The sequence below is a fragment of the Onychostoma macrolepis genome, chromosome 15 (genome assembly GCF_012432095.1).
Source record: "Onychostoma macrolepis isolate SWU-2019 chromosome 15, ASM1243209v1, whole genome shotgun sequence".
NCBI classification, from domain to species: Eukaryota; Metazoa; Chordata; class Actinopteri; order Cypriniformes; family Cyprinidae; genus Onychostoma; species Onychostoma macrolepis.
In genome coordinates this window covers 29,918,571-29,929,805 of record NC_081169.1, presented here as the reverse complement: position 1 = coordinate 29,929,805, position 11,235 = coordinate 29,918,571, and the positions used below count along the sequence as shown (strand labels likewise).

The window sequence follows — 11,235 nt, the reverse complement described above, 5'->3', positions numbered from 1 at the left end:
TAAGTATGATTGTGTGTGTGTGCGTGCATGCGCACATTAGATATACTATATACTGTATATGTGTGTAAGTATGATTGTGTGCATATGAATATGATTGTGTGTGCGCATTATACTGTATACTGTATATGTGTGTATATATATAAGTATGATTGTGTGTGCGTGCATGCGCGCACATTAGATATACTATATACTGTATATGTGTGTGTAAGTATGATTGTGTGCATATGAATATGATTGTGTGTGTGCGCGTGCATTAGATATACCGTATACTGTATGTGTGTGTGTATATATATATATATATATATATATAAGTATGATTGTGTGCACATGAGTATGATTGTGTGTATGTGTGCGCGCGCGCGCATTAGATATACTGAATACGTGTGTGCATACAAGTATGATTGTGTGCATATGAGTATGATTGTGTGTGTGTGTGTGCGCGTGTGTATTAGATATACTGTGTACTGTATGTGTGTGTGTGTGTGTATACAAGTATGATTGTGTGTGTGTGTGCGCGTATGCATTAGATATATACAGTATACAGTATAAGTATGATTGTGTGCGCGTGTGTGTGCGTACACTAATTAGATTGTCAAAACTGTCTGATTGACTATAACCCATAATTTCTTGGTGAATCATGGATCTCCATGGTAACACTGGAACATCTGAGAACAAAAGTGGCCCTTATAGAAAAACAGAGAGTGCTTGACATTTACCGAACGCAAAGAACAAAACCAGGACGAGCGACAGTAACACAATTACACAGACACAAAGAAAGAAAAAGGGCAGTTCATTTCGTTTTCACATTAGTATTATTTTTTTCCTGATGTAGACAATATCACACAGTGATAATTCAGAGACAGAAAGAGAGAAAGAAAGCAATAAACAAGCATCTTGTGAACAAACCACAGCGTTACTCACTTACTCCAAATTCACCGCAAAAACCACACGTACAAAAATAGAGCAACTCTCCCAAAGTCCTTCAAACTGACCCACATTTACAAGTCACCAACACTGGATCAACTCCGAAACATTCATCGCGTCCGTCTGAGGACGAAAATGCTTTAAAACAGGCAAAAACAAACATTCCATTCAATAATATATTCAAAATTTATAATAATAGAAAAACAGCATAACTTGATCGTCTGTATTCTTACGCATTCTATGTCATGGTATAAACATTCGGCATTCGTGCGTCGCTTCGTAAACGACGGTGAGTTTTTGACGTAATCAGCAAGCCATGCCAACCAGGGACCAGGGAACAGGCGTCATGTGATCAAGACCCAGAATGCAATGGGGCCTGATGTCACATGAGGAGCAGGAATACATAACAGCCAAATCCACAAACCGTGCGAAACAACTGGACGTCCAGGACTTCGCGCTCAGTCCGGCACTTGCGCGACACATGCATGATAATGAGGTCGACGTCAGTCTTGCGTTCCTCCGTTTACTTCGTCAAGATGCATGTTTTTCATGAGCCTGAGAACGAAAGATTCAGTGTTTTCCAAGAGACAAGAGCAACTGGCACCCAAAATATAAATAAGTGGGCGGAGCCCGAATGCAAACCAACGGGTGGAGTCCAAATGCAAATAAGTGGGTGGAGCCTGAATACAAACCAGCAGGGGGAGTCCGAATGCAAATCAACGGGCGGAGTCCAAATGCAAAAAAGTGGGCAGAGCCCAAATACAAAATATGTGGATTCTGAATGCAAATTAGTGGGTGGAGCCTGAATGCAAATCAAAGGGTGGAGTCCGAATGCAAATTTGTGGGTGGAGTCCAAAAGAAACATGCAATGTTCACTGCTCTTCTCCCTCTTCTTCCTCTACGTATTCCTCGTCGAGTGAGACGACGCCGGACGAAGCCACATCCGACACCTTCCTCCGCGTGGAATATTCCGGCGGGAGGCAGACTCCACCCCCGCAGTCCTTACAAGGCATGTCCTCGTCTCTGAACGTCTCTGAAAACGTTTCCAAGCAGCAGGGGGAGAGGCCTCGCCTGTGCCCCGCCCTGTGTAGGCGGGCTAACAGGAGCTCCTCCCCTCCCTGAAGAGCACCGAGGATCTTGGCGGTGAGGTCGGCGGCGGGCGTGTCCGTGTGACGCCCAAGATCCCGAAGCAACGGGTGTCTCTCGTCCAAACTGCACATGCTGGAGCAGAGCGTGTCCGACGGCGACCCCGGCGACTCCACGGGAGGTGAAAGGTCAGCGCCCACGCCGCTCTCCGCCTCACACAGGCCACGCCCCCGCAGGTGAGCCTGACACACCTGAGTGTGCAGGAGATCCCGCAGGTAATGAGGGTACGAGGACAGATCTGAGAGGAGACCACAGGTGCGTTAGAATCACAGCAACAAATCAATACTTCAATCAAGCATGTTTACTTATTTTTACTAGAAAACAAGATAATGAGGCATCTATGTATATATATCTATGTGTCAGAGCAGGTTGACGCGTCACGCTCCGGATGTTGTGACAGTTGGACATTGAGGTATATCAGAGGTAAAAAATTATATAAATACTGTTCAGTTTCTCGCACAAACCGATCGTTTCGTGTCTTAGGACATCAATGTATCGTCACGAGCCGCAGGGTTTAATTTGGATTTGTCTGTGCATGCTTTTTTTTCTCTCAAAGATTGTGTGTCCATTGACTTGCATTATATGATTGACAGACTGCAACGGTTTGAGTTAAAAATCTTCGTTTGTGTTCTACTGAAGAAACAAAGTCACCTACATCTTGGATGCCCTGGGCGTAAGCAGATAAACATCACATTTTCATTTTTGGGGGAACTATCCCTTTAAACATATTTTCTTGTTTTATTTTACTTTATCTGTTCATTCATTCACTTATTTATTATTATAAATAAATTTTATAAATATATAATTTTTTATAAATTATATACACATATATAATTAATTATATTATTAATTACAGTTATTAATTTTGTGAGTGTGTGTTCACCATCATTTGGCTGAGAGTTTCTGTTTTCCAGAACAGTGGTTATATATTAAAGATCAAATATGTCCTGATTGTCTGTGAAAGTCGCGCCACAGCAGCGTTTGGCCTTTAACAGTTATTTGGCGCTGGAAGCGCGTCGTAACGCGTCTGATTAAAACACCGTGTAAACCTGCAAACTCTAGCTGTACAAGAGATGAGCAACTTCATTCCCTTCACTCTCTCTCTGCGGTCTGCCGCAGCAGAACACATTAAACTTGCAGGAGAAATGAATGCTGGGATATCGAATAGTGCTGGAGAGCAAAACGAGAGAAAGAGAGAGAGATGTTTTCTGAATGAAAGTAGGGCACTAGGACAGTAACGTCTGTGCTGCGATTCTGCGTTCAGTTTGATGGGGAGAGAAAACAAAAAAAATAGATAAAAGGATGGAAGAACGAACGAATACACAGAGAAGATGCAATTATATCTGTGCTTACACCACAATAATGTTTTAAGAAGAAGAATGTGTAATGTCTAATTTCACATGCTTATATATAAATACATTTTAATAATAATAATAAATTATGTTAGTCTATAAAATTATAACTATCTGTCTATAATTATAATATGAACAATGAATGAATATATATATATATATATATATATATATATATATATATATATATATATATATATATATATATATATATATATATATATATATATATATATATATATATATATATATATATATATATATATAATAAAAATCTAAAAATCTAATAAAATAATAATAAAATATTTGACATTATAAATTTATACTATGACTTCTAGTATTATAATTATACATTTATATTATAATTTATTATAACAAATTATAAATAACAATATTATTTAAATAATTTAATGTGAAATTGCTAAATAAATGCAACACATACTAGACATGCGTGCTGGTATTCGGTAATTCGATAAGTCACGATAACGAATATGCACGATATTGTGGTCACTTCAAAATACCGTGAATCACTTTTAATTTTTTCCAGATTATTCATATTTTTTGATTGCATTTTAAGAATACTTTTCCCATCAACTGGCCACAATGCACAACACCGCTGTATCAAAGATGCATGCGCTCTCATCTAAACTAGCACGGATGGCGGAACGAGTGAAGGACAGCAGATGGCGCTGATGGAACAGCAGAAATGCAGCCGTTACCCTGGAAACCCAGTAAAAAAAACCTGAAACTTATCTAAATGATTTAAACAGCCATTCAGATTTTTGTATTTGCTATAGTGTTAATCACAGCACTGAATATTTAAACACTTAGACTTAATAGGCTATTTATTTTCAAAAATTTTACATTTAAATCTGCACTACAGCATGCCCTAGATATTGTTTGAAAATGTTTTGATTCTTTATTGTTCGGTCACACTTTACATTAAGGCTCCACTGATTAACATTAGTTAATTAATTAGCTAAACTGCCAATGAAAAATTATTCTAAACATTCATTAATCAAAAGGTAATTACAATATTTAATAACACATTGTTAAAATCAAAAGTTGTAACTGTGTTATTTAATGGACCTGAGCTAACATGAACTAACAGTTGTATTTTTTAACAAAGATTAATAACTTCTGTAGCAAACGGTGGTAATGTTAATGCATTAGCTAAGGTTAACTAATGAGATCTTATTGTAAAGTGTTACCTATTCTTTATCATTCTTTTGCACTTTAATGTTTTACTTCATAATCTTTTTTTTGTGTAGCCTATTGCTTTGTTGTATTTATTTAAATGTTGAGTTCTTTGTTATAAGAGAAAAGTTATTAAACTTGTTATACTGTATTATGACCATTTTTTTGCAACTACATTTCAATACCGTGATAATACCATATACCGTGATAAAAGCATTAGCAATTAATCGCAACGTGTTCAGTTTCTCCGTTAATAAAAGTTGATACCGTTAATAAACACAGTATACTGACACACAACAACAGCACTCAACACCTTAATTACGCTTTATTTTAAACCACGACACATGAATAATGATTAAAGTAGATGCTATAATAAAAATCTCTACATCCATTAATAATATTAAAATAAATAGCAACTTGGTGTATCATTAAAAAATTTAAATCCACTAAGAAGTATTTTTGAACATTGACTCAGATCATGACGCAGCCAATCAGATTTTAGAGTCTGTTTTATAGTGTGTGTGTGTGTGTGTGTGTGTGTGTGTGTGTGTGTGTGTGTGTGTGTGTGTGTGTACCTGTGCTCTGTGTACCGGGCTCGTTTGCAGGTAGAAAATCTTCGTCATAAGAATCATCATTAGACTCGTCGCCGTCCACTGAAGACCAGGCGCGAAGCTTTGCCTCCGCGATGGCAAACTGCTCTGCCACTCCTGATTAAAAAAATAAATAAAAAAATAACCAAAACACCATTAATGACATTACCTACATTACACAACATATCTACATCAGATTTACACTAGAACACACTGCGGTTATTTGATCAAATGTAGCAGAGGGTGTGATGCGTCGCCGTGGATACAGGATGACTGAGGTCTTATTGGCTGCCACATAGAGGCCACGTTTGATTGACAGGTCATTTGAAACGGAACATTACCTAGATGTGCAATGATGACGACATCACAGCAGTGTCCTCAATGAGACAGGAAGTGACCTCACACACTCTCTCTCTCACACACACACAGTGTATGTGGTGACTGGGTTAAAGAGTCAATTAGCTAATTAAAGCTCTGTGTCTTAATTTATTGACAGGACACAAATGATTTTTTTAATTTTTTTTTTTATTTACCACAGATGCACTTGCAGCATATCTGCATACAGTGAAAAATTGCAATATAAGTACAACAAAATAAAGTAAAAATAGTGCAAACTGAGATATAAACAATTAAAATAGGTGCAAAAAAAAAAAAAAAACTGTTTAAAAAAAAAAAAGGTTATAATAAATAATATTTAAAATAAATAAAACTGCAAATAAAACCTCAATAGCTGCAAAATCTAATCAAATCAAAATAATGAATCTCAGTAGGTGCAAAAAAAAAAAATAATAAAAAAAAATCAAATTAATTAATGTCAATAGGTGCAAAAAAAAAAAAAAAAAATTATATATAACACCCGATTGACCTGTATTAAACCAGCATGAACCAGTATGGAAATGAGCAATTAAAAAACAAAAGGAATTAACAATTTGGGTGCAGAAACGCAAAAATAACCAGAGTATTAAAACCCTTCCTCCATCTGTCATTGGTCAGTCAAACAGATCGAAACAGCCCCAAAAAAAAATAAATAAAAAAAATCACATCATTGGTTGTTTGAGAACCCAGGTGTAAAACAAGTACTCTTCCATAATGTACTTAAAGTGCTCTATTTTTGCACACTGATTTTGTACTTAAGTACTAAAGGATCATTTTTAAGATTAAGATAAACTTAAGATCATCTAAGTGTACTCAACTGTACTATTTTCACATCATTGAAAATAGCACAGTTGCTATTAAATACACTTATTTAAAAAATGTTTTTAGCTACCACTTGTAGTACACTTGAGTGTTCTAGTGAATGAAAGATGGGTTCGAGCGTACTGTTCGAAGTGGTAGCTAAATACATTTTTTAAACACAAAGACAGTATTTTAAAAGTGCATTTTAGTTCATATTCATGGTGTCTCAAAATAGCACGGTTGAGTACACTTAGATGATCTTAAGTTTATCTTAAGTACTACTAAAGGATCATTTTTAGTATATTAAGTACAAAATAGTGCGTGAAAATAGAGCACTTTAAGAACAACATTGAAGTGCACTTGTTTTTCACCTGGGAAGCCTGACATGTCAATCTCTGACGCAAACAGATCAATGTTATGAATATAGTTTGAGTCTCTCTTTATCTCTCCATCTTTGCTTGTGTTAATTCATAGATTCATCCTTCCATTCATCTTTTACCCTTTGCTGAGGGCTTGATCAGCAAACACTCACACAAAGAGAGTTTTGGCAAATTTCCTAGAGTTCGATTTTATCCACAGAGTCACCGAGGGTGTGTTTCCGCAGGACGGACAGTACACACACACACACACACACACACACACGTTCACAAGGACATTCACAAACCTCAGCTGCAAGCAAACAATCCTCACACACACACACAAAATGACATGAATACTTAGTCACTGTATGAAAAGGACAATCCCACGACATTGACAGAGACAGAGAGAGAGAGAGCGAGCGAGCTGTGAATGAATTCCTCTCAGGTTCGGCCCATAAATCGTCATGTCGTTGCAGGAAAAACGCTTCGTCACACCAAGAGCAACAGAAAGTACCCTTTAGAGGACAGACAGGGCTCTTGGGAAAGGTCAGAGGTACGGATGGGAATCGTTTAAAGAATTGTTAAGGAAGTGGAATCGTTAAGCAAACATGAACCAATAACTCATGAGCTCGATCGTTAGTCCGATTACTCATTAAAGGAACAAGGCTCTCAAGAGTTATTTCTCCATCAATCAGACTGGATTGTGTGGTTTGTTAACGAGGTCAGTGCAACAGGGTTTCATCAATAACGTTTATACATTTGAAAGATGTTTTTATCCAAGGCACCTTTATGAAATTCCTTTGATCCGTTCATGCATTCCCTGGGAATCAAACCCATGACTTTGGTGCCATGCTTTATGTTTGAATAAGCATTAAATTTTAATATATGAAAAATAAATAAAATGCAATAAAATAAAGCAAAATAAATCATTTCAAAACTGCAAATGAAACAAAATAAAATATACAATGAAAAAATAAAATAAATAAAAGATGGGAATCTCTTATGAGCTCGATTTGCTGGTTACTTCAAAATAAAAAAAATAAAAAATGTAATAAAATAAAGCCAACCAACAATTAAAAATTTTTTTTTTAAGATATACAATAAAAATAGCACAAAATTTTTATTTTATTTTTTAGAGCATACAGTAGATGGGAATAAATCATGAGCTCGACTTACTGGTCAATTACTTCAAAATAAAAAAAATAAATAAAAAAAGCAAAATAATTAAAACCTCAATGGGGCAAAACAAAACAAAAAATAAAATATACATTTGTTGTCCCAACATATTACATATTAAAAAAATAAAATAAAATAAAAATCCATGTCATGACCCCTTTAATACCTTCACATGCCTAAACTCAGAGGCGGACAGTAGTGAAGAAAACTTTACTTCACGACATTCCAAAGCATAATATTGTACTTTTTACTGCACTGCGTTTCATATTAAATATCATTTACTTAATTACATTAGAAATCTATTACTTTCTTACTTTTACTCAAGTAAAAGTAGTTCAAAGATTTACTCGAGTACAAGAAAGTACTACATTTTTAATGTACTTAGTGTATATTTATTTAATGCCATGTCAGCATCTTTAAGCTATTTTTATGGCAAAAACAATTTAAAAAAATACAAGTATAACAAATACAATAAAAACCAGCAAACAAACAAACAAGTTATCTTACACAAGATTTTTTACATTAACATATGATAAAAATTCTAAAACTTCAAAATGATACAAAATAGCTTTTTTAGTGAGTTCACTTCATAAAAGAGTTTTCTACATACATTAAAAGCTGGACAGCCCAATAAAATGTGTTTGACAGAAAGGGAAACCTTGCAAAACATGCATTGAGTAGGGTCTTCACCTTTAAGCAAAAATGCATGAGTCAGTCTTGTATGACCTGTCCGACATCTGGTACTTGATCAAATCTAGTTTTAAAGTGCCCCTAGTATGGATTTTTGAAAATGACCTTTCATTTCAGTGTGTAACAGCTCTAAGTGAATGAAAACATCCTGCCAAGTTTTAAATTTGAAAGTACACCGTGTATAAAGTTCTTGACTTTGTCCAAATACCCACACTTGCAGTCTTTGCACTTGACCACTTAAATTAAAATGACGTAATTCCTGTATTTGGCCAAAGTCTTCAAGTGGGTGTGAAGACCACAAGTGTGTGTCGAACTTTTCATTACCTGATGGGACAAACTTATAGTGTTGTAAAAATGCAAGTGTTTACACAGCTTTATTTTAATTTGAATTACTTTGCATTTTAAAATCAACTTCTAGATGTCCATTCAGTAGTACTTTTTTTTTGCACAAACAAACAAAAATTTACTCAACCATTCTTCTCCCCAGAGTTACGTCGTCCGCCATTTTAGAGAGGATCACAACGCATACGCACGCTTTCGCCTAAGCGTAAACAGCACTTATTACGCAGCTTTCATTCATGTGCGCGCTTCCCCCATCATTTAAACGAGTCGTTTTTAAAATGAATCCCAAGCCATTTCATATTGACTTCAAGTGGGCGGGCAATATGCTAATGTTTCATGTTGGTCCTTTCATGTTGGTCTGAATGAAAATGCAAATTCATTCTTTGCCACTAGGTGCGGCTTTTGGAGTGATAAAAATAGCGGTTTCCCCGGCAACGCTGTACACAAAGCAGCACTGCGCTCACAAACACTGCTTTATCAGGCCTTACAGGCGAGATGAGATGAAAATGAGACCAATCGACCAATTACCGCAGTTAAGCGTATAAGACAATGAAAGTGTTTTTGACCTTGCATGCATGTCAACCTGTTGTTGGGGACTCCCAAAACCAAAATATGAACCTTTCATTACCCATAATAGGGGCACTTTAAAAGAGATTAAAATTTTTTTAAATCTGTCTGAAATTTCTGTATGAATTTCATGTAATTTATTATTTTTAATTGTCATTTTTAACGTTCTTAAGTATTAAAAGGTAAAACAAACAACTTATTTATGAAATGTAGCCTAGTGCAGTATGACATTATTCTTTGAAATGTAGTGAAGTAAAGTTTTCCAAAGAAATACACTCTGATAAACTACAGATACTTTTTAAATTTACTTGAGTAAAGTAAAAATACTTAGCTACTGTCCGCCTCTGCCTAAACCACTGGAACTGATTAAATAAGGAGCGTATCTCCAGCAGTCACTGACCTGCAGCGAATCTTGCCTCCTGCTCGCCCTCGGACAGATGCGAGTATGACGTGAGGTGCGACTCAAGGGCACTAGGTGCGTCGGTGGGTTTACACCAGCCCTTCCACTCGATCAGGTGAGCCACACGGCCCTGAGCCATCGCTGTGGGCTTCGTCACATGATCTTTGACCACCTGCGAGAAACCTGAACACACACACACGCAGGGGTCAGTGACCCGAATGCTGCATAAAACATGAGGAATAATCCAGGTCATGCTGTCAATCAGTACGACACAAAGGACTCATCACGTGCAATGAGAGCATGTGTGTGCGCGTGTTTACCGTGAAGATCTAGTGAGCTGTGATCTCTTTTATTCACTGTGTGTGGGTCAGGTTTTGTGATCTTTATGGAGACCAAATGACCTGAGAACAATACAGCATCTCAATGGAGACGCTTCATGTTCAAATCTATTGTTATTTGCCATTATTGCTGTAACTTTTATTACACTATCATTAATCAGCATTAAATTACTGCGTTAACTATTGAGAAGGTTTTTAAAAAGGTGCATCACCTACAACAGGAACTTAAACTAAATGGATGACTTTTGGCTATCATTAACACTAATCTGCATGAAATTAATGCATTTTATCTACTGACAAGGTTATAAAAAGGTGCATCACCTACAACAGCAGCTGAACCTAAGCTAAATAGATATTTGATTATTGCTTAACATTATTCAGCATTGAAACACTGTGTTTGACTATTGACAAGGTTAAAAAAATTTTTTTTTAAAGTGCATCTCCTACAGCATCAGTCTAAAATAAACTAGATATGTGACTATTGGTTAACATTAAAGTTAACCAGCATTAAGTTATTGTTAAATATTGACCATTTAAAAAAAAAAACACGCATCAACAACAGCAGCCTAAAATAAACCAAATAGATATTTGACTATTGGTTAATCTGTCACAGGTTGTTGGGGCAAGAAGCTCAAAGGAGCACGAAGGAGTCAGATAGTCAAACAAACACAGTCTTTTAATAAATCCACACAGAAAAAGCAAAGAATCTCTTCACACAAAGCAAGACAGGACAAAGAAACAGGGGAAAGGCAGGGCTATTAGTACTGAACCAAACGAAAGGAATTAATGGGATAATTAACAAACACAGGTGGAAACTAATGAACTATAACGAGGACAGGAACAGGAAGACCAAATAAGGGCAACTAAGGGAAACTAAACAGAACATACACGTGACATATCGCCCCCTCCCCTCCCAGAAGGCGCGTCTCGCGCCGTAACAGTTCCACCAGGGCGGGGGGGAGCAGGGAGCTCAGGATG

At 36.4% G+C, this 11,235-nt stretch overlaps 1 protein-coding gene across 2 annotated transcripts in view; it reads right to left on the bottom strand.

The window, feature by feature from the left end:
• Positions 1 to 789: 789 nt before the first annotated feature.
• Positions 790 to 11,235, bottom strand: part of fam131ab (family with sequence similarity 131 member Ab) — a 29,312-nt gene continuing 18,866 nt past the window's right edge. For both annotated transcript variants that reach the window (XM_058745537.1, XM_058745538.1), the window contains 3 exons: positions 9,920 to 10,102; positions 5,195 to 5,326; positions 790 to 2,308 (listed from right to left, as the gene is read on the bottom strand). In XM_058745537.1, coding sequence (XP_058601520.1) covers positions 1,797 to 2,308; positions 5,195 to 5,326; positions 9,920 to 10,102 — 827 coding nt within the window. In that variant the 3' untranslated portion in view covers positions 790 to 1,796. The remainder of the gene's footprint in view (positions 2,309 to 5,194; positions 5,327 to 9,919; positions 10,103 to 11,235) is intronic.